The sequence below is a fragment of the Myotis myotis genome, unplaced genomic scaffold, assembly GCF_014108235.1.
Source record: "Myotis myotis isolate mMyoMyo1 unplaced genomic scaffold, mMyoMyo1.p scaffold_m19_p_2, whole genome shotgun sequence".
NCBI classification, from domain to species: Eukaryota; Metazoa; Chordata; class Mammalia; order Chiroptera; family Vespertilionidae; genus Myotis; species Myotis myotis.
In genome coordinates this window covers 2238334-2262500 of record NW_023416324.1, presented here as the reverse complement: position 1 = coordinate 2262500, position 24167 = coordinate 2238334, and the positions used below count along the sequence as shown (strand labels likewise).

Genomic DNA, 24167 nt, shown 5'->3' with positions numbered 1-24167 from the left:
GACTGCAAAAGGGCCCAGGCCAGGCTGAGCAACACGCCCCCACCCCACCAAGTGCATGAATTTCATGTACTGAGCCTCTCTCTCTCTCTCTCTCTCTATATATATATATATATAAAAGCCCAAGCGACCGGAATGACCAGAACGACAGGAATGACCGGTTGCTATGATGTGCACTGACCACCAGGGGGCAGATGCTCGATGCAGGAGCTGCTCTCTGGTGGTCAGTGAGCTCCCACTGCCACCTCCCCTGGCCAGCCAATCTCCCGCAGTCCCTCCCCCCTGGCGGCAGGCCCCCGGGCTGGGATGGGGAACTGAGGGTGGGTGGCAGCAGATGCGGCCCCTTTCCCAGGGGGTCCGAGGGGCAGGCGGGCAACCTCCTGTGCCCCATCTTTCCCCCTGGCTGGCAGGCCCCAATGGACCCACCGCCTGTCCACCAGCGTGGCAGCAAGGGAAGGGGGGAGGGGAGGTGGGGAACTGCGCGGTGGCAGAGCGCCAATGATGGCGGCGTTGGCATCTGGCATCCTTCCTTCTGCGCCCAGCCCAGCAACCGTTGCTTCCTCTCTGTCCTGGCCCTGATCGGCCTGGCCCTGATCAGCTCTGATTGGAGGCCAGGCCTAGGGACCCCATCCGTGCACAAATTTCATGCACCGGGCCTCTAGTGATGAAATAAGAGAGAATCATTGATCAGTTGCCTCCCGCACACCGCACACTGAGGATCGAGCCTGCTACCTGGGCATGTGCCCTGACCGGGAATCGAACTGTGACCTCCTGGTTCACAGATCGACACTCAACCACTGAACCACACTGGCCAGGCAACACATCAATCTTCACACTAGTGACAGGAGCTTAGTCTCCCAGTTCACAAGACCTTGATCCCAAACCAGATAGAACCTGGTGCCTCCCCGAGTCACAACAGGGAAGGCGAGACCGTGAGCCCTCTGCCTATTGGAAGCCACTTTCCAAGCCAATTAGGGATAATTCTAGGAGAGCAGGTCCAAGTGCGGCAGCACCCGACGCTCCCCTGGGAGGAAGGCTCGCCGTAGGATCAACTCAGAGCGAGCGCGAGGCCGGGAAGCTATAACGAAGCCGTGGCGAGGCAGCGAGAACCGCTCCACTGGGCTATAAATACTCCCGAGGGCCCACTACGCGGGTGGTTAAAAAATTATTTGAAAGCACCAAGATGCTGAAGTTGAAAAAAGCACTCAGATGGTGTCGGAAAGATCTGGGCTCCGGTCCCAACTTCTGAGGCTAATTAGCCGAGTCAACCTCGGCCCGAGAACAGAATCTGCGACTCAGTTTCCTCAACCGTGTTCTGAGGGAGGTGGTGGCAGAGGAGAACGAAGGGCTGTGTTTATGGGGGCTCTCTCCCTCCTCCTACTCTTCCTCCCTTCTGTGCCTCAGTTTCCCTAGGCCTTGCCTACCGTGCAGGGCTGCTATGAGGACTGAGATCCCGGATGTGAAGGAACTCACAGTACCCCACAGCCTACGAGGTTGGAGGAAAACAGTGCCAGCCTGCGGATGGCTGCTCTGAGCAGTTTTACGAATTGATATCAACCAGACCTGAAGGAAATCACAAGCCAGAAAATACAAATCAAAACTGACTCTGTTGTTATCCTTGGCTGAGAGCATTCATAGATGGGAAATCACGCACATGGCTCCTGACACCGGGGGAAAATCCAAATCTATGTATTTTTTATTTTTTTATTATAGCTAGCCTCATGAGCATGAAGCAGTATCTCACTGTAGCCTGATTTGCGTTTCCCTAATGACTAATGTCATAGGGCTTACTGACCATTTATGTATCTTTTTTGTTTTTTATCCTCACCGGAGGATACTTTTTCCATCGATTTTTTTAGAGAGAATGGACGGGAGGGGAGAGACAGAAAGAAACACCGACATGAGAGAGGCACATCGATTGGTTGCCTCCCGCACCCCGACCAGGGCCAGGAGCCTGCATCCGAGGTACGTGCCCTTGACTGGAATCAAACCTGGGACCCTTCAGTCCAAGGGCCAATGCTCTACCCACTGAGTCACACCAGCCAGGGCCCCATAGCTATTTTAAAGTTCACTTTGAGGCGCATGTTCATCATTCTTTTACCAGGATGTACATCTGCATCCCATCTGGTTTGGGCTGAATTAAGTCCTGTTGTAGCTCCTGAATAAACAAAAAGAGCTCAAAGCCACAGCCAGATGCTGGCGGCAAAGGGCCCTGACCTGCCCACCTCGCACGCTCCTCTTGGTGCCCGCCGGGAACCGGGGCGTCATGGGAGAAACCAGCAAGACTCGTGGGATTTTTCTAAACTAACAGCAGCGTTACTTCTGTGAATTCAGACACTCACCCGGATGATGAAGCCCTGACTTTCGGGGAGGGGGGAGGGGGACGAGGGGGTGGAGGGGATAAGCTCACGAAGCAACGACCTTAGCTCAGTAATTAATTCCAAAGCACAATTGTTTTCAATCTTCATTTAAAATCAGCCTTCGTTAATCTAGATTTAATGACATAGCAAATGGAAATTCCCTTAATAAAATAAGTGATGAATATTTATCATCCCATTTTACCTGAAAATTGAATAATCCATCAATTAACTTTACTATTAATTACTTAATGCAAAATTAATAAACTGCACAACTCGTACGTATCCTTGCAGGCCCTCTGGCACCGGGCACGGAGATGAAGCACCAGAGAGATGGTGGATCCGTGGGTAATTCTAGCCGTGAGCCAAGGGGAGACGGGGTGAGGGTGGAATTCTCTACAAGAACAACCCTTACTCAGAAAGTACAGGGAGTGATTTTTTTCTCCCCCTCTGTGCCACAGCCACAAAAGAACTCAAAGTTTAGCAGTTATTTCATGAGAAACATCTCTCCCATCACTCCTCTGCCTCCAGCACCACCCACCTGGTCGTCTGTGTCCATCTCTCCCATCACTCCCTCTGCCTCCAGCACCACCCACCTGGTCGTCGGTGTCCATCTCTCCCATCACTCCCTCTGCCTCCAGCACCACCCACCCGGTCGTCGGTGTCCATCTCTCCCATCATTCCCTCTGCCTCCAGCACCACCCACCTGGTCGTCGGTGTCCATCTCTCCCATCATTCCCTCTGCCTCCAGCACCACCCACCTGGTCGTCGGTGTCCATCTCTCCCATCACTCCCTCTGCCTCCAGCACCACCCACCTGGTCGTCGGTGTCCATCTCTCCCATCACTCCCTCTGCCTCCAGCACCACCCACCCGGTCGTCGGTGTCCATCTCTCCCATCATTCCCTCTGCCTCCAGCACCACCCACCTGGTCGTCGGTGTCCATCTCTCCCATCACTCCCTCTGCCTCCAGCACCACCCACCCGGTCGTCGGTGTCCATCTCTCCCATCATTCCCTCTGCCTCCAGCACCACCCACCCGGTCGTCGGTGTCCATCTCTCCCATCACTCCCTCTGCCTCCAGCACCACCTACCCGGTCGTCGGTGTCCATCTCTCCCATCACTCCCTCTGCCTCCAGCACCACCCACCTGGTCGTCGGTGTCCATCTCTCCCATCACTCCCTCTGCCTCCAGCACCACCCACCCGGTCGTCGGTGTCCATCTCTCCCATCATTCCCTCTGCCTCCAGCACCACCCACCTGGTCGTCGGTGTCCATCTCTCCCATCACTCCCTCTGCCTCCAGCACCACCCACCTGGTCGTCGGTGTCCATCTCTCCCATCATTCCCTCTGCCTCCAGCACCACCCACCTGGTCGTCGGTGTCCATCTCTCCCATCATTCCCTCTGCCTCCAGCACCACCCACCTGGTCGTCGGTGTCCATCTCTCCCATCACTCCCTCTGCCTCCAGCACCACCCACCTGGTCATCAGTGTTTCTCTCACTCGTGGTTGAGAACGCTCAGGAGCCAGGAAGACACAGAAAAAAGCAAGGGAGTGAAATGGCAAGCGAGACTGCGAGTGCGCGTGAGAAGGGAGAGAGGATGAGGAAGCGAGAGGCCAGGAGGAAGGCAGTGACATGAGGGCTGAGCATCCTGCCTCCCACCAGAGACAGTAAAGGGATGAAACAGATATAAACCCACAAGGACAGAGCGAAGGGGACAGGGATGAGTAGGGGTCGAAGGTGACACATCCTGGAGAGATGGAAAGAAAGCAGACACAGCGTCGAAGCCCACCTGCCACAGAGGGGACCCAGGAACTAGCCAATCCACCTGCAGAACCCAGCAAGGCTCAGGGGCCAGAGAAGCAGAGGTGAGGGCGGGTGGGGGGCAGGGAGGGGCTGCAGATCTGCGTGGAAACACCGGACCCGCCCCGGGCCTACACGGACCCAGCAGCCAGGCACCCACCGGCCCTGTCTCCACTGGAGACATGTCTGTCCTCTGGGGAAAGACAGCCCGAAAGACCCCGACCCGGACACCACGGAGGAGAGGCGGGGACACCAGTGCCCCCAGGAGAATGCCATCATTCCTGCAGAACACCAAGCCCCTGCCCTGCCTGGTTCCCCGACCAGCAGGCAGCTGTTCACTGGTTCACTGCCATCAGCCAGAGAGGCCGAAGGTCAGCGCCGCCCAGCCACACGCTGGCCACGCCCGTGAACAAGCCCCTCCCTCGCAAGGAGAACAGACAGAAGGGCAGAGCGGGAGGGCTGTCCTCACTGAGCGAGTCACACGGTAACGTCTAGCATGGACACATTGGGGAAGAGCCGGGTAACACCGAGAAACGGAGGCAGGCGGCCGGACTGAGCGGCCACGCCTGGGAGACGGTGGAGGGCTGCTGCTCTTTCCTACAAGCCTGAGGGACCACGCGACTTATCAAACGATGTCATGTATGTGTTCACTGTAAATTAAAACAATAAGAGAAAGTAGAGGCAGGAGCTGCCAGCTGCCAGCTGTCTCCCGCAGGGAGGGAGGAGACACCCACGCCCAGCCCCTCTCTCGGCGCCTCCCACAGGAAGCCCAGGACGGCGGACGACAGCCGGCCCAGCTGGCAGTGTCCTCTCCGCCGCGGCCAAGGACGGCTGAGGACACCGGACCATGTGCGTGACAATGCCCCCCGCCCAGGTCCCGGCTGCACGGGGCAGCCAGCGCCCCCGCCTCGCGCCTTCTGTGCACGGTGGGGACTCGGGGGGATTCAGGGGACTCGGGCGGCCCCTGGCTCCTGCTGCTTTGCCGCCTGCAGCCTGTGGTTCCCATAATGACCTGGAATCTGGGACAGACCCACTTTGTAAGGAGGCCAGGGATTTCCCCACCACCGTCGAGACGCCAGACGCGTTGCCAGGATCCAGGTCACAGCTAATTCCCTGCCTCGTCTGGGAACTACGGCACCTCTGAGGCGGAGGCCCTGGCATGGGGGTCCGGGACAGGCGGGCTCCCGCATCCTGCATCAGCAGACCCCCGCGGACCCCCCACGTGCATTTGCCCTTCGGTTGATGTGGCTGTGGGGACGCGTCAGGGATTAGCTCAGCACAGTCAGCAGGCGCTGAGGGGGGACCGTGGCCCGGCGCTGTGTTAACTCAATGGCAGGTCCCCAGTTCAGCACAACCGCTGAGGTGACCACGGGCCCAGTGTATCTTCCTTTTGTCTTCCGGAGAAAAGGCCCTGAAATGACGGGGACGAGGCTGCCCTCCAAACGTGGGGCCCCCATAGCACCCCCATGAGTGTGCCTGCTCTCTCTCTCTCTCTCTCTCTCTCTCTCTCTCTCTCTCTCTCTCTCTACCAATTCCCAACCCCCAGCTCTGCCCCACTGGCACAGAGGGAGCCAAGCAGCACTGGGTCATCTGGAGGCTCAGGTTTCCCCTCTCCCCTCCTTCCTCCCAGGCCCGTCCTCTGCTCGGCTGTGTCACTGCTTCTGACCAAGAAGCACTCAGTGTTCAGTCAGGGAAATCCTAGCACTAGACCAGGGGTGGGCAAACTTTCTGACTCGAGGGCCACAATGGGTTCCTAAACTGGACCGGAGGGCCGGAACAAAAGCATGGATGGAGTGTTTGTGTGAACTAATACATGTTAACACTGCTGCTGGTGAAGGAGCGGAGGGGAGAGCAAGAGAACCCTCCGCTCTTTCGGCTCCGCGGGCCGGATAGAACAGCCGAACAGGCCGGATCCGGCCCGCGGGCCGTAGTTTGCCCACGGCTGCACTAGACCTTCAGTGCTTCAGTGCTAAGGTGCTACCATAGAAATCTAATTAATTAATTAGATAAGTAACAGCATTTTCTAGCCTCCTTCCGCCGTGACACAGGATTCCTGGGAAGGAAGCGCCTTCCGGCCCATCCGGAGCCTGTGCGCCCCAGCCTCCGGGGAAGGCCGCACATTTCCCAGGGGAGAGAAGTACATCCACTGGGGTTGCTGCCCAGCCAGCGGGGCTCAGTGGCTGAGGGTCGACCTAAGAACCAGGAGGTCTCGGTTCAATTCCCGGTCAGGGCACATGCTCAGGTTGCAGGCTTGATCCCCAGTGTGGGATGTGCAGGAGGAAGCCAATCAATGGTTCTCTCTCACTGATGTTTCTTTCTCTCTCTCTTCCCCTTCTCCCTTCCTCTCTGAAATATAGGGGGACAGTGTGTTCCTCCCATTCTGCTTGCGACTTGGAGGCTGAATCCAGTTCAGGACACAACACAGGAGCACACCTGGCCGGGCACCTGAGCCTCACGCACCGACAGAGGCTCTGCCTGATGCCTGGTCCCGGGGGCTCAGAAGTCCTGGAGCTGGAGGTGGAGAGGACCAGGGAGCACCCCCGATCCCCACATCCCCTGCACAGCACAGGATGGCATAAAAGCCAAGACTGCGGCCTTATCCTGCTTCAGCTCCAGTTCTGACGCTCGCTGGGCAGCCCGGACAGGCCTGCACCCTCTCCGTGACTCCCTGCCCACAGAGCTGTGGAGAGGACTTCGAAGCACGGTGCCGGGGATGAAAACGCTGTGGGACATTTACACAGTGAAATGCTACTCAGCCGTAAATGAAAGAAGGAAGTCTTACCTTTTGCGACAGCATGGAGGGGCCTGGAGAGTATCATGCGAAGTGAAATAAGCCAGTCAGAGAAAGACAAGTATCACATGATCTCACGCATATGTGAAATCTAATGAACAAAATAAACTAACAAACAAAACAGAAACAGAGTCATAGATACAGAGAACAATCTGACAGCTCTTGGGAGTGGAGGGGAGGTTGGGCTGGATAAAGAAGGCGAAAGGATTAAGCAAAAACCAAAACAAAACAGAAACAGCCAAACTCATGGACACACAACAGGATGGTGAGGACCAGATGGAAAGGGGTCGGGAGGTAGGAGAGGAGCGGGGAGGTGATGGGAGGAGACCGGGCCTGGGGTGGTGAACACACAATACAATGTACGGGTGATGTGTTATAGGATTGTGCCCCTGAAACCTATATAATTGTATTAACCAATGTCACCCCAATAAGTTCAATAAAAATTCTAAAAAAAGAATTTCTCTTAGAATCTATTAATAAAAAATAACTATTGAGCAGGAAAATAACAACAGAGCACAGTGCTGGGCCCAGCAGCCGGTCCTGGGGGAGACGCGCAGGACAAAATGAAAGGTGAAGCAGGCCTCCTCCTTCCACGTGTACAGCCTGGGGTGGCAGGTGCGCGGGGCGCCCTCCACGTGCCCAGCCACGCCCAAGCCAGACCGCAATCCCCCTCCTCTTGGCCTGCTCGCTCTGGGGAAGGGAGGTCAGACATGACGGAGCGAACTACCAGAGAAGCGGGGGGAGACACGGTGTCCGATGGTGGTGAGGCTCTCGGGAAACAGCAGGTGAGACGGAGTCTGGCTGGGGGCGGGTGTGATATTAGACTGTGTTCAGGGATGACCTCTCAGGAAGTGACCCCCGAATCAGGCGGGAAGGAGGAGCTGGGAGAACATTCTAACAGAGGGGGGGAGCTCTCGACTCCAAGATGCGAACTTCACCCGTGGGGTGGGGCGCGGGGCACTCCCCGGGTCTGCGAATGGTGTTACAGAGCGCTGAGCACACAGCAAGTGCCACGGAAGGGCATCCCGGAAGTGATTTCTCACACGGCCACTTCCAAAGGTCCCTGGTGCTGATGCTACCACATGAGCTGATGGAACATTCGATGCTCGGCCGTCCGGGAGCCTCTGTGCCCGCAGCCCCACCCTGGGCACCTCTGGGAGCACTTCCTTATTAAACAGGTGGCGGCTCCCGGGCGCCTCGGTAATTAGGGCAGAATCCACGCAAGGCCACGGAGACGGGGACTGGTCCCCCCCAGCCCCTATACCAGCATCTATATGCACTGATTACGACAATTAATTTAATAGGGATTCCGCCACACAAACAATGTATCACTTTATTAGGAAACTCTATAAATGTCAGCGGTGCAATTCATTTTTATTAATTTTCCAAAATGGAATGAGCGGCGGCGGCCGCCAGGAGTTGCATTGCCTCCTCGTTCAGCCGAACACTGGTGCCATTAATTCCCTAATACCAGGAGGCCGGTGGGCATGAGCTCAGCAGTTAACCGCACCGATTAATTTCAGCAGCGGAGACGGGAGGGGGACCCGAACTCAACTCAACAACTAATTGAGGAAGGTCCTTGAACAACCGCAGCAACTTCTCCTCTCCCGGAGCGGGAGCCCCGCACTAATAGGAAATGCTCTCCGCCCTCCATCTCGGTCCTGCCCACGCCCGCAGGGACCCTGGCAGCTGCTTCCTGAGGCCACGGCCTCCAGCCCTGGGACCGCCCCTCAATGGCAGGAGGCACTGCGACATCCCATGCATTGCCCAACCTCACAGCGTGCAAAGCAAGGTCACACACGTTACAGCGCCCAGTCCTCACCGCGGCCCCATGAGGACAGGCTCGGCGTCAGCTCTGTTCCGTCCATGAGCAAGAAAAGGGGGGCTTTTAAAGGGACTGAAGTGGCCCTGGCCGGCAGCTCAGTTGGTTTGAGTGTCGTCCTGATGCGCCTGGGTTTTGGGTTCGATCCCCGGTCAGGGAACATAGAAGAATCAACCAATGAATGCAGGAATAAGTGGAACAACAAATACTCTATGTCTCCTCTCTCTCTCTCTCTCTCTCTCCCCCCCCCGCCCCACCCCCCAAAAAAGAAATAAGCAGTAAAGGGGCTAAAGTGCCTTCTTAATGCCACAGAGCTGTTGAGTGATGGGGGGAGGGGGCGCGGGGGGGGGGGGGGCTCAGACCAGATTTGTCAGGGCCTGACCCCACCCCTTTCCCTCAGCCACGCTGCCCCTTGTGTCCTGAGATACGAAGCCCTTTGGCTCCAACTAGATTCCAAAAAGCCAGTGAGTCAGGCACGACCCCGAGGGGCACTCACTTCTCAGTCGGAACCCAAATTCTAAGGTTGAAACACAAGGCAGAACCCCCCTCCCTCCACCCCCCCCCCCCCCGCCAGGCCCCACCTTGAGGTGGTCGACTGCTCTGCCATCAAATGGTGGCCGCAGCAGGCCCAGGCCCGCCTCTGCACATCTGCAGTCAGCTGGCTGCCCGGACACCACTTGCTGCCTAAACAGAGCTCCTCCCTCCCCTTGGATCCAGGAGAGTCTCCCCGAGGAGCGAGGGGCGCGAGAGGAGAGAAGGGAGCAGAGGAGCGAAGGCGCAGAGGGGCTGGGGCTGCTCAGGGTGAACCCCGCTGCTGGGCGTCGGGGACGGACAGAGGCAGAAATCAGACCTCTTTCTCCCTGAGGAAACAGGGTTCTCAAAGTGGGGTCCCAGGTAGGCCACATCCATCACCTGGAACCTGTTAGAAATGTCAGGTGCTCGGGCCCAGCCGGACCTACTGAGTGAACTCTGGGGTGGGGCCCAGCACGGGAATTTTAACAAGCGTCCCACTGACTCCCATGCCACTCAAGTTTGGGAATCATGCCCTGGAAGGAAATGCCCCCAGAAGAGGAGAGGGATGAACGTGCTAGGATCTCCACAGTTTGAGAAACGCTATGCTCCCCAAAGAGTCAATTGTGTCTCCATTCACGCCCCACCCCGCCCCCACCCCACAGTCTTCTCTGGGGCTTGGCCAAGGGAACTGCCCTGGCGATGGAGCAGGCGCGACAGACGCCACAGCAGTGGGGTTTCAGGCATGGACTGCCCGGGGCTTTAGGCTGCGGCCACCCCCAGGAGAACCACATGTCCCAGACAGTGAGCAAAAGGACACAGCAAGTGCTCCCAGCCACACCCCAAAGCCACAGCCAACACAGACCCGTGTGCAGGACAACAAAATCTGCGAGTCCCTAAGTGCAAGGCTGCTTCTTACACAGCATCATCACAGCAAAAGCTGACTGCTACAAACCACTTGATTCTCTAGCAAAGGAAACCCTGGCTCAGGAGGCTGGGGGGTGAGGACACACGCAGTGGAATTCGGGGAGAGCTGCGAGACACAGAGCTGCCTCTGCCCACCCAGAGATGCGGGGCACCAGCCTCTCCTCAACACCCTCGGCCTCTGTGCACTCCGCCGCTACCTGAAGGACGCTGACCATGTGAAGCCTCTCTCCAGGGCTCAGAAAGGAAGAGTGGGTCGGGCCGGTGACCACAGGGGCAGCAGACACACCCAGCCCTTCCCTGGTCCCACTTCCCACAGAAGATCTTGTGCTTCTGCCCCAAGTGAGACGGACAGAGCACCCTGCCTCCTACTTCCAGCCCTCGGCCCGGCACACACCTAAGCCCGCTCTCCACACTGACAAACACCTGCCCGGCACGGCCCACAGGAGAGCTGTGGCAATGGGGGGCGGGGCCACGAGAGCTGGGAGGAGGGAGGAGGCTGCCTGTCAAATAAGCCCCCTGCCGGGCAGAGCGCAGGTCCCCGTATCCGCGGGCGGCGGGAGAAGCTCGGTGTCTATGGCAGTTGCAGGTTCAAGGACATTTACCGCATCATAAACTGCAAGCGTAGCCACTGCTTCTGGCCTGGGAGGCCTCCTGACCGCCACCGAGAATAACCTGACTTCCCGTTTGTAAGCCTCACTGGGATGGACGTGGGCCGTTCAGGGGTTCCCTTTTAAAAAGTGAGTCTCTAGACAACACAGGTGGCAGGTGGGCAGGTTCCCAAAATAAACGCCCCCAAGGTTCCCGAGGGCCGAGGCTCGCAGGGCGCCCCGCAGGCAGGGGGCGCGGTGAGCGCCAGGGAGAGAGCACCACCCCGCCCGCTGGCAGCTGCGGGACCACCCTGCCCTCACGCCCACTGTCTCGGGCCAATCAGCGCGCCCTCAGTGCCACGAGCCATCACACACAACGTGGCACTTCCACTGGCCCGGGCCCTGACCGGCCCGATCAGGCCACCCATGAAAATCAACCCATTTACTGTGCGTATCAGAAAAGCTGCGAGATCTGGGCATTACCTTGTCTTAGGGGATGTGGTGAGCCATTCTTCGTGCTTCTCAAACGTTATTAAATAAGCTGCGATTTCCTGAAACAGAAGAACAGAGAGATAATAACTAACGTTAGCCACTGGGTGCTGAGAGGTGACGTCCTGCTGTGCCCGGCGGCTGCCTCCTCTGTGGGGCTGGACCCACACCCCAGGGAAACCGCCATGTGGGCTGCGTCCATTTTATTTGTTTAAAGCCCTTTCCATTCACCCTGCCGCACAGCAGTCAGCTAAGCACCGGCTTTCAACGATGAATGGGTGGCAGGGACCAAGCTATTTCTCTGTGGGTGGGAACGTCAGACATCACTGCTGATTCTCAGTGTCACCGACTTGAAAAGGGGGAAACGCATGCCCACAGCAGGTCTCCACTCGCGAGGTCGCCCTCGGAAAGTTCCGTCTGTCTTCTTCCGAAGCCGGACTGGCCTTTCACAGTGTCACTGAGACGCTGGCTCTCCCAGCTCGATCCCAACCCAAGCCCATCACACAGAGATCTCACAGACACGGTGAATTCACATTCCAGGGAGATGGGGGCGTGGAGGGAGATGGAGAAGGAGTGAGAGGGAGGGAGATGGAGAGGGAGAGAGAGGGAGACAGAGAGAGAGGGAGGGGGAGAGAAAGAAGTGCCGGGAGCCGGTCCATGCTTGCTGTTTCAAGGGACCTGGCATATATGGCATACTGTTCTTAATATGTTTGCTCACCTTCTTGGCACTATGTGTTTTAACCAAGGTCTCTGAGAAAGGTTATTTCCCCAGGTAGGGATTTTCCCCTGAAGTTAGGGAGGGAATAAAACCTCTTAACTAGTGCCAGGTGGGTAATTAATCACTTTAACTACGAACAATCATGCTTAAGCTACATAATCTTTACTCCCTGGAATGAAGATAAGAAACGCCCTAACCTTTGTAATAGAGATTGATAGGATTGAATCAACTGGTATAAATACAGATGTAATAAGACAGCAAGACACAGAACTTAGAATACAGAGCTTAGAACACAGAACTTAGAATGCGGAACCAAGAGAGACAGAACCTAGGCACAGAACCTACACAGAACTAGAGACAAAAGAACTTCGCTGGAGAGAACATGGCAAAAGATCCTGGACAGAAACTGGCCTCAGAACCTAGAGACAGAATCTAGCGAGAGAACATGGCAAAAGATCCTGAACTGAACCTGACTACAGAAATTGGCAAGAGAACCTGACTAGAACCTGGTGACTGAACCCAGCTGGAGAACCTGGAGAGAACCTGGCTGGAGAACCTAGCGAGGGAACATGGCTACAGAACCTGGCTGGAGAACCTGGACAGAACCTGAACAGAACCTGGCTGGAGATCCGAAGCAGAACCTCTCTGCAGATCCAGACCAGAACTTGGCTGGAGATCCTGGCTGGAGATCCTGGCTAGGCTGCTGATCAACTGAACGCTGTCTCCGTGTCCTTCCTTCTTCGCCGACTCCACACCTTTGGGGACCCCTGGACCCGCTGGGGTTGGACCCCAGCATCTGGCGCCCGAACAGGGACCCCTAGGTAAGCCCCACTCTCGGGATGGATAGGACTCCACCGTAGGAAGAGGGTGGATAGTCTTCGCCGACTCCGTCCACACCTTTGGGAACCCCTGGAACAGGATTCCCCTAGGTAAGCCCTCCCCATTGAGAACCCCACACTCGGGACGGATAGGACTCCACCAGGGTACTGCAGACCCCCCTATAGAGGATAAGTAGGGTAAGAAGGTGGATAGTACAGAACTTAGATTGAGAAGATGTGCCATACTGAGTCCAAAGAAAAAAGACTCTGTATTGATCTTTTAACACATATGCTTGCTAGCAGAGGAATTAAGGTTACTCCCAGTCAGACAGAACGTTTTATACAAGAAGTATGTCCATGCTTTTCTGAGGAAGGAAAGGTAAATGTAAAGGCATGGGAGGAGGTAGGCCCAAGGAGCCTTATCCTTAACCCCACTGCAGCCTTTCCACCCTGGGAAAGTGCAGGATTGGCAAGCTCTCCCTGGGGTGATAGATCAGGACTCAGGTAATAGCGGAAAGTGCCAATCCTACTCTTAAAATGGATACAAGAGAGCACTTGGGGTTTTTTCTTTTTAATGCCTGCTTTTAAAAAATAAAAAAGGGGGAATTTGCCGGGAGCCGGTCCATGCTTGCTGTTTCAAGGGACCTGGCATATATGGCATACTGTTCTTAATATGTTTGCTCACCTTCTTGGCACTATGTGTTTTAACCAAGGTCTCTGAGAAAGGTTATTTCCCCAGGTAGGGATTTTCCCCTGAAGTTAGGGAGGGAATAAAACCTCTTAACTAGTGCCAGGTGGGTAATTAATCACTTTAACTACGAACAATCATGCTTAAGCTACATAATCTTTACTCCCTGGAATGAAGATAAGAAACGCCCTAACCTTTGTAATAGAGATTGATAGGATTGAATCAACTGGTATAAATACAGATGCAATAAGACAGCAAGACACAGAACTTAGAATACAGAGCTTAGAACACAGAACTTAGAATGCGGAACCAAGAGAGACAGAACCTAGGCACAGAACCTACACAGAACTAGAGACAAAAGAACTTCGCTGGAGAGAACATGGCAAAAGATCCTGGACAGAAACTGGCCTCAGAACCTAGAGACAGACCTAGCGAGAGAACATGGCAAAAGATCCTGGACTGAACCTGACTACAGAAATTGGCAAGAGAACCTGACTAGAACCTGGTGACTGAACCTGGCTGGAGAACCTGGACTGAACCTGGCTGGAGAACCTAGCAAGAGAACATGGACACAGAACCTGGCTGGAGATCTGAGGCAGAACCTCTCTGGAGATCCAGACCAGAACTTGGCTGGAGATCCTGGATGGAGATCCTGGCTAGGCTGCTGATCAACTGAACGCTGTCTCCGTGTCATTCCTTCTTTGCCGACTCCGTCCACACCTTTGGGGACCCCTGGACCCGCTGGGGTTGGACCCCGGCAAAGAAGGAGAGAGAGAGAGAGTGGGAGAGAGGACCATTCCCACTCCGTTAACTTAATCCATTGAGCTGAGCCATGTCAGCAGAGTTGAGGCAAAGATGGAGAAAATGTGGGCACCTGGAGGTAAATTAAATATTTATAAACACAACAACTTCCCTGCAGACGGAATTACTGATTTATTAATAAGTCCCATAAAAAGCTAGGGGGTGACACCCACATAAGTCACTGCCCAGCTCAGAGCATGACACGGCCCATTACTCCCAGCTCCACACAGACCGCTGACGGGGCCTGGCAGGGACTGCGCGTTAAACTAAGGCTGCACCGGCCGCGCTCCCCTGGATCTTGGTGATGGCTGGACGTGGAGCTGCTGCCCTGGACTGTCAGAAAAATGCGGGCGGAGGCCCCCATCTAACTCCTCTGCGGCCAGGGGGCCTGGCAGGCTCCGGCCTGGAGCAGGCCTCCCCCAGAGGCACAGCCCTCCCCCAGGAGTGCAACCTTCCTCAGCAGTCACCCCACACTGGGCTGGGACACGTGCAGCACACCTGTGGCCTGAGACCCTGAACTTGGCTTTGGGGACAAAGCAGAGACTGTCACCAAAGCCAGGCAGGGGGAGCAGGTTAAAGGAGAAAACAGCAGCCGTGCCACGCAGTGCGCACGCCACAGGTCCCAGCAGGGACGGGGGTGACAGCATCTGGAAGCCAGCCTCTGCCACGAGGGGGCCACTCGGTGCAGGAGGGGAGCCGGGCCTATGGCAAAGGCCGCTGCCGCAACGTTGGGTTTCCACCACTGACTGCAGCTGGCGCTGAGCGACCAGCAGTGCTCTCACCCCCTGAGCGAACGTGTGGTGTTTGTGAACATTTATTACTGAAGATGGTTGAAGCCAGAGCTTAGATGCCATCACCAAGATCAATGCACCAAGCAAAATGCAGCTGTTGCCGGGTACACCTGGCGGTGACTTGGCTAACTTGGTCACTGGGGGAGGTGACAGGCCGTCGCCGTGAAGGACACGAGCTCCGGGCGCAAACAGACCTGCCGGGGCTGTGGCCCAGCCACGTTCAGCTGTCGGGCCTGGAGCCTGTGACTCAGCCTGTCTGCACCTGAGATCATGCACCCACAGGGCAGTCGTCAGGAGCGATGGTTCTTAATACACTTAATGCACAGCCACACCCGTGACCACGGCTACCGCTATCGTCACCACAGGTCTCCGAGGTGTGAGCCACTGTCCACAGGCCGATGGGGGAACAGGTACCATGTGGTCCCTCCGAGGTCGCCAGCACTGCTGGGCTTGTCTTCGTCGATCCCCACCCTGCACCCCCTACACCCCTGTGGCCCTGCACCCCCTGTGCCCACAATGAGTGGCACTATCACGGTGACTGCTCGGAGTTACCTAGAGTCAATCCTTCCATTATCTACAGGCGCCCGTTTGTTTTCACAGAACACCGAGAGCAGATGGTGGGTGAAGTCAGTAGGTGGGTAAACTGAGCCCCTGTGTGCCGGCCACCCACCTGCACTTTAGGGAGCGTGGTGTGCAGAGGCCTGGTCTGTGCCAACAGGAACCCCTCGGATCCCTGCCCTTGCCCAGGCCATGCTGGTAACTGTGATCCCCTGGCCCAGAGGGATGGGGACACAAGGCGTCCCAGCCACCTCTAGATTTATCACAGTGTCCCTCCCAACGACCCAGACACCCAAAGAAGACCTTCGTGAACACCCCTCAGCCAACCCTCACTCCACCTGGCAGAATCCCCCCGGCAGCTGCCCTTCACAGAGAGAAGCTCCACCTGCCCGGCGAGACTCAGGGGTTGAGCGTTGACCTAGGAACCAGGAGGGCTCAGTTTGATTCCCGGTCAGGGCACAGGCCCGGGTTGCAGGCTCCATCCCCAGTGGGGGGCGTGCAGGACGCAGCTGATCCATGATTCTCTCTCATCACCAATGTTTTTTTTTCTCTTTCTCTCTCTCTCCCTCCCTTTCTCTCTCCCTCCCTCTCCCTTCCTCTCTGACATCAATCAATAGAAATATATTTTAAAAAGAGAGAGAGACCCTCCCAGACTGCTTACTGATTTGAGATTAGCTGCTGGGCACCTCCCGTGTGCCATCAGTGAGCAAGACCACAGGAAGTCTGCCCTGACAGAGCTCCCGGAGAGCAGGGGAGACACTGATGGTTCACGGGAAGCGCTATGGCAGGGTCCACTGTCCGGCCAGCTGTGTGGCCAAACCCAGCGGGTCACCAGGGGTACGCTGAGCGGCTGTGCGAGCTGAGGAACTACCTCAGAGCACTCCCTCCTCCCCTGACAACAGTGACACCCCCACCCCGAGCCGCCTGGGACCACCTGCCCCTCTGCCCAGCAGCCTCTGAGCAAAGGAAACCAAGTGCCTGGCCCAGGCCCCCCCCCGTCCTGCTGAGGCTGGCCAGGCCCTGCAGCTGCTGGGCGTGTCCAAGTCACCTGCCTACTCCCAGGCCCCGCTTCCAGCCTGCCCGCCCACTTCCCTTATTCGGGTCTCAGTCCACCTCCCCGTCGGGTGGGCAGTCCACGGGCTGGACCTGCCTCCACAAAGCCAGGACCTGGTGGGGAGATTGACACGCACACGCCTGAGCCACACGGAATGCTCAGAGGCTAAGTCATGCGGAGCAAAGGAAGAACCGTCAACATTCCGAGTAAGACAGGTCCCCAGCTGGGAAGGGGGATGATTTGGGGGACGAGGGCCTTCACTGTCTGTGTCATCGTTACCATGGTGATGGCTAACACTGGCAGAGTGATGTCTAAGGCCAGTAGCTGCTCTAGGAGCCTGTGGGGGGTCGCCTCACTTAATCCTCATAAAAACGATGAAGGAGGAACATGCCCACTTTACAGTCGGAGAAACTGAGGCGCAGAGCAGTTACGTGGTCTGCCCAGGGTCACATGGCTCGTCTCTGCGGGACCAGAATGCAGACCCAGGCAGAATGGTTCCAGAGCCCACACTCCCCAGTGCTGCTCTGAATGGGCGAGACATGCACGCCCGCACGTGGAGGGCCGTGTCTCCCCCAAACGGTCTGACAGCCTCCTGCTCCCCATGGCCCAGAGCCACATCACTATCTCCCCTCCGCCGCTCCCCCCCCCTCCCCGCCTTTAGGGATCAGGAGGAGCCAGGCTGGGCCTCCATGGGCGGGAATGTCCCCATCCAGCAAAGAGGGAAGGAGTTGTGACAGGACCTCCGCCCGCCTGACTGGCCTCCCTCTCTCCCCAAAGCGGGAGGACAGACCTGGTCTACCTCCTTCCTACAGAGTGGGAAACTGAGGCACGGAGAGCAGGAGGGACGTGCCTGAGGCCAGCACGTGTCTGGCTGACCAAGGGGCCTGGGCCCCACGGTGGGCATGACGTTCCCACCTGTTGCCTCTCAAGCTCAAGGCTGGCCCAGGAAATTCACAGAAAGCTCCACGAGGAGAGAGCGCACCCAAAGCAGTGAAACCGGGGGCTCAGACAACAGGGTGCACGTGACTGCTGGGAGCAGCTCTATTCTCCGCAGCCAAGCGTGCAGGCCGCCGAGTGCCTGTCAGCACACGGTGGACACCCGGAGTACGGCGGAGCAGAGAACAGAACACTGATCATCATCCCTCAAAAGAAACGAAGTTACCGCACATGAACTTGAAAACATACTGAGAGGAAGAAGCCAGGCACAAAGACCACATGCTCCTGATTCCATTTCTACGGGGCATCCCGAGGAGGCGAATGCATGGAGACAAGATGAGTGGTCGCCAGGGACTGAGAAAGAGGGGCTGGGAGTGACAGCTAATGGGGACATGGCTTCCTTTGGGGGACGGGAATGTCTGGAACTAGATAGTGGTGAAGGTCACACACATTGCGAATGTTCTAAATGCGGCCAGTGGCAAATGTTATGCTGTGTGTGTTTCATCACAACAAAGAAGGAAGCATGACCATCCCATGTGGCGAGGTGGGCTCCGGGATGGAGATCATGCCAGCACCCCCTGCCCATAGAGGCGAACCCCGAGCCTGCAGGCCTGGCCCAGAGCCCGGCGCCCTCAGCATCACCCTTGTCCTGGATCCCAAACCCTGCGTCAGTGAGAAGAATGGCTGGACTGTCAGGATGAAGGAATTCGCCGCAGGCTCCAAAGCAAAGACTGCCCAGCTTGCAGATTTTAAATGGTTAGTTTGTCCTCTGGATGCTCAACTAGAAAAACTGCCGCCGAGCTCTGATGTCTGCGGTGGCAGGGGACAAACTGGAGCCGTCGAGGCCCCCACCCCTTCCATCTGATGGCACCGGGGAAGCAGGCAGCCCTCCCCTGGCAGGGCAGAGGGCAGCACCACGGGCGGCACAGCTCTGCACTCGGCACCGCGCCTGGTCGCACGGGCATCACGGTGCACCCGGCCTTCCAAAGGCATGTCCACCGCTCACGGGGGAGGGGAGGGGGGCTGTCTTCCCTGGAAGATGCGCTCGGAAGGAGTGAGCCAGCTGCAGTAGGCGAGGCTCAGGGGTCCCACGGAGGCTTCCCTGGGGACCAGCGGGCGAGAAGGCATCGTTGTGCCAGCCTGGCTCCCCTTGCCCTTCCCCACCTCGGCCACCCTGCACTGATTCTGCCCCCGTAACCTCCTGGCCCTGTTCACAGCCCACCTCCCCCAGGGAGTCTCCCTGGTGTCTCCCTCTGCCGTGAGCCCCAGTTTCTGGCATCTCCTCGCAGTGGCAGCACCTCTCCAGACTCCTGGCGAAGTGCAGTGTCGCTAGCGCTCATGGGCATGGCGTCCTCCCTCCCCGGGTGTCCGGTGTCCAGGAGACTCTGAGCCTCTCCCACCTCACCCAGGGCCCCACTCAGATCGGCTCGGGGAGGTGACAAGCAGACGCCTTCGGAAGGCCGGGTGCACGGTGAGTGAGAGGAGCACGTTCTCTTCTGAAGGCTGCAGACAGGCGCTCAGTGGTTGAGTGCCGACCTATGAGCCAGGTGGTCACAGTTTGATTCTGGTCAGGGCACAGGCCCGGGTTACTGGCTGGATCCTCAGTGTGGGGCGTGCAGGAGCAGCTGATCAATGACTCTCTCTCATCATCGATGTTTCTCTCTCTCTCCCTCTCCCTTCCTCTCTGAAATCAATACAAATATATTTTTGAAAAAAATAAAATAAAATAAAGGCTGCAGACAGGAAGAGCCGTGTGTGAGGTGGGGTGGGGTGGAGGAAGGCGGGGGGTCGGGATAAACCCAGTCGCTGAGGCTAGTGCGTGTGAGGCTGGACACAGGTGCCCAGCTCAGCCCTTCCGTTCAGCGGGCAGCCCGGGCCAGGCCGGCCGCACAGGGCAGCACTGGCCAGTGGGCACACACACAAGCCACAGATGCCAACATCGCTAGAAGCTGCTTAAAAAAAAAAAAGTAAAAGGCAGGAGAAATTACTATTTAGAGTATAGTTTATTTACTAATATAGTTGCTATTTTAAACCAATGTATCCCAAAACATGACTTCATTAAAAAGGAGTCAGAGGCCATTTCAGACAACACTGTCAAACTCTAATTGGCAGCAGCCGTATTTCCAGCGCTCGGCAGACACGTGCGGCAGCCGCGGTGGGCAGGGCGGCCCTCGGTGCAAATGTCACAGGAACCCACAAAAGCGACCTGCCTGCTGCAGCCCAGCCCTGCGGAGTCCCACTGGTTCACGTCCAGCGAGGCCTGCCCTGCCCTGCTGCTGGGAGCCCGCATTTGTCTGCGAGAGGGTGTGGGCTCCTCAGAGGTCTGAACCCCCTCCGTCCCTCAGCCCAGGTGCGGTCACGCCCATGCCCTCTCCAGAAGGGGCCACCCACGGCAGACACCCAGGCCAGAGAACTGTCCCCCCATTTCCCCTGAAGCCGCCCGCAGAGAAAGGTCGGAGCCCCTTCCCTTCCATCGACTCCAGTCAGCACCCCCTCCCCCCCGAGAGCAGCCTCTCTTCCAAACGTGGGTCCAATGTTGGGAGGCAAGTCAGTCTCCAGGGCCTGGAGCCCTCATTGGGGCAAATTAAAGAAACAAAACAACAATGAGCAATAGGGAGACGGTTTTGTTTTTTATTCCTGAGTCCAAGCAATAAAAATATCTGTGGTCTATATGATCTCAGATGTTTTGCTCCCAAAACTGGATCTTTCAACCAAGGGATAATTGTGTAAAGTGTGTTTTTATGAGAGTTCTGTGCAGGGTTTTACCAGTACGGAACCAGGGCTGGGGGGGTGGGGGCGCGGGGGGACTCTCCGAGCAGCTGGCCCAGCAGCTGCCCAGCCATCACATGCAGTTCTATTCTCCCAGACGAGAAGGAAAATAGCTCGTCCCCAGGACTCGTGGTTTTGAAGACTCATACTTAGTGTCCTCGGGGCATTTCAAAGAGGCCAGCCCTCCAGTTGTGTACTTTGTTAAGGACACGTGAATGTCATATTAATGACTCCTAGCCAGCATGTTTACAGTGCAGGCAAATTTTCCCAGAACCCATCACTCATGCACTTTACAAAAAATAACTGGCCTTCTTGGCCGGTGGGCTCAGTGGTTGGAGCACCACACTGTGCACCAAAGACCCACGGGTTTGATTCCCCGTCAAGGGCACATGCCTGGGTTGCAGGTTCACTCCTACATGTGGGAGGCAACCAGTCGATATGTCTCTCACATCGATGTTTCTCTCTCTCTCCCTCTCTCTCCCCCCCCCTCCCCCCTCCCACTCTCTCTGAAAAGCAATGGGGGGGGGGGGGGAATAACTGGCCTTGATTGAAATGAATACGTAGCCATTTCCATACCCGGCCCTGGTGGCACCTCTCACCTGCTCTCTCCGGACACCCCTTCCCCCCTCGCAGAAAGCTGGTGGGTCATCCCCTCTGAGATAAATATTCCAACTCAGGGTCAACCACCTTTTATAGTTAGCAATTCTTCATGCTAAGTTTTCTCTGTCCAGTTGTCCAGTGTGGTTTCTGTGACCTGCCTGGACACGACTGGCGTGAGAACCGCCCACAGCCCTGAGGACACCTGCCCCGCATGGCTGGTCACCCTGGAACACAGACAAGGAAGCAGAGGGTGAGAAGACACCTGGAGGGGAAGACGGGCATCGAGGGAGCTCTCCGGCTCCCAGCACGTCTCCTGGACGCCAGCCACATGCCAGCCTGAAAGGCATTGAAACAATGTGTGTCCTATGCTTTCATTTGTGAGAAGAAATAACCTGCCTCTTTGGGGAGATATAAAGCGCTTCTTGTAGAAGAGAAAGAAGTTCCTCCACCTCCCGTCGGCCACATGATATGGGCGAGTCACTGCCCTTTCCTGCCTGAGATATGGGGCGGCACCCCTGTACCCCACCAGGTGATGTGTGCACACAGGGGGTCACTGTGTTACGACGTTGGTGATCAGCTCCACTGAGGTATAACTCACGTACAATAAAATGCAACTCTTCTCAGGTGTGCAGGTCAATGAACATGAACAAACAGATCCCCGTGTATCCATCACCACATTCGAGACAGAAGACACTCCCAGCCCCGTGAGGTCCTTCACACCCTGTCAGTCGGCAGCCCCAGCAACCAGGGTCTGCTTCCTGTCCCTGCGGATGAGTCTTCCTGTTCTAAATTCCAGACACATGACATCCCACAGGACGCACTCCTTTGGGGTCTGGCTTCTTTCACGCAAAATAACGCTGTTGAGATGGACCCATGCTGTCGTGTGTATCAGGGGTAACCCGTTCCTTTCACTGCAGAGAATGATTCCATTGGGCGGATGTGTCATGCGTAGTTTATCCACGCCAATGCGGAGGAACGTGGGTGCGGTTTCCAGTTGGGGACTGTCATGAATAAACTAACACTCATTTACGTGTGTGTGTGTGTGTGTGTGTGTGTGTACACACATTTTCATTTTTCTTTGGTGAAAACCCAGACATGGAACTTCTTGGCCATGTGGTAAGTATGTGTTTGACTATATATGAAGCTGCCAAACTGTTTTCCAAAGTGGCTGCACCATTTTATAGTTCCGCCTGGAATGTACATGAAGCTGCTCCACTGATCTGCCAACACTTGGCACTGATGGTCTTTTCAATTGTAGCCATTTTAGTGGGTGTGCAGTTATCTCACTCAAGTTTCCATTTGCTTTTCCCTCATGACGATATTTAACATTTTTCATGTGTGTACTCATTGCTATATGTCTTTAGTGAAGTCTGTTTTCATTGTTGCCTAATTTTTAATCAGGCTGTTTGTACTGTTGTTGTTGAATTGTAATATTTCTTTTTGTATTTTTGGATAGGAGCCCTTTATCAGGTTTATGCATTATGAAAATTTTCTTCCAGTCTCTGGCTTACTGTTTTATTTTTTTCAAGTCATATTTCAAAGAGCAAAAGTTTTTAAATTTGCTTAAGTCCAATTTACCATTTTCTCTTTTCCTGCCCAATTTAAGAAATGTTTGTCTGCTCCAAGTTCCCTGCATTTTATTTGGGATGTTTAGACTGTTTATATTTAGTGTAATTATTGATGTGGTCAAGTTTAAATCTACCATAATGCTATTTGTTTTCTATTTCTTCCATTTTGTTCTTTGTTTCCTTTTCCTCGTTTTCTTGCCTCCTATTGGATTAAGTGATTTTTCTGTAGTACTCCAGTTTAACTCCACTGTTGGCTTATTAGGTTTGCCTCTGTTTTATTGTGATTGCTCTAGGATTTGCATTGTGCTATTTAATCTAATAGAATCTTCCTTCAAATATTATACCACTTTATATATATTGCTGGGGTCCAACCCCAGCAGGTCCAGGGGTCCCCAAAGGTGTGGATGGAGTCGGCGAAGAAGGAATGACATGGAGGCAGCATTCAGTTCATCAGCAGCCTAGCCAGGATCTCCAGCCAAGTTCTGGTCTGGATCTCCAGAGAGGTTCTGCTTAGGATCTCCAGCCAGGTTCTGTGTCCATGTTCTCTTGCTAGGTTCTCCAGCCAGGTTCTCCAGGTTCTGTCCAGGTTCTCCAGCCAGGTTCAGTCACCAGGTTCTAATCAGGTTCTCTTGCCAATGTCTGTAGTCAGGTTCAGTCCAGGATCTTTTGCCATGTTCTCTCGCTAGGTTCTGTCTCTAGGTTCTGAGGCCAGTTTCTGTCCAGGAACTTTTGCCATGTTCTCCAGCGAAGTTCTTCTGTCTCTAGATAACGTTCTGTGTAGGTTCTGTGCCTAGGTTCTGTCTCTCCGTTCTGTGTATGGGTTCTGTCTTCTTACATCTGTATTTATACCAGTTGATTCCAATCCTATCAATCTCTATTTCAAAGGTTAGGGCGTTTCTTATCTCCATTCCAGGGAGTAAAGATTGTGTAGCTTAAGCATGATTGTTTGTAGTTAAAGTGATTAACTACCCGCCTGGCACTTAGTTAAGGAGTTTCATCCCCTCCCTAACTTCAGGGAAAAATCCCTACCTGGGGAAACAACCTTTCTCAGAGACCTTGGTTAAAACACAAAGTGCCAAGAAGGTGAGCAAACATATTAAGAACAATATGCCATATATGCCAGGTCCCTTGAAACAGCAAGCATGGACCGGCTCCCGGCAATATATCGTTAGGGCTCAAAGAGTGATTCCACTTTGCCCCTTCCCTCATTCCTATTATTGCTTGCTGTCATCTATTTTACTTCTAAATATGTTCCAGACCCCAATACAGTGATTTAAGCAATTAATTACCTTTTAAACAAATTTAAAATGAGGGAAAATATATTTAACTACATATACGCCATTTTCAGCACTCCTCATTGTTTTGTGCAGCTCCAGGTTTTCATCTCATGTCATTCTTCTTCGCATGAAACTGCCTTTAACATTTCCTGTAATGCAGGTCTCCAAGCAATGAATTCTCTGATGTGTGTGCATGTGCTGGTTTGTGCGTCTGATTATTAGAAAATTTCTTTACTTCACTTTAATTTTTTAAGGTCATTGTACTGCATATAGAATTCTGGCTGACAGGTTTCCCCCTACCTACCCCAA

General features: G+C 55.2%; 1 protein-coding gene across 10 annotated transcripts in view; it reads right to left on the bottom strand.

Moving 5' to 3' along the window:
• CAMTA1 (calmodulin binding transcription activator 1) overlaps positions 1-24167 on the bottom strand; it is a 697635-nt gene that overhangs the window by 439466 nt on the left and 234002 nt on the right. For all 10 annotated transcript variants that reach the window (XM_036347994.1, XM_036347990.1, XM_036347993.1 and 7 more), the window contains one exon: positions 11275-11342. In XM_036347994.1, the coding sequence (XP_036203887.1) occupies positions 11275-11342 (68 nt within the window). The remainder of the gene's footprint in view (positions 1-11274; positions 11343-24167) is intronic.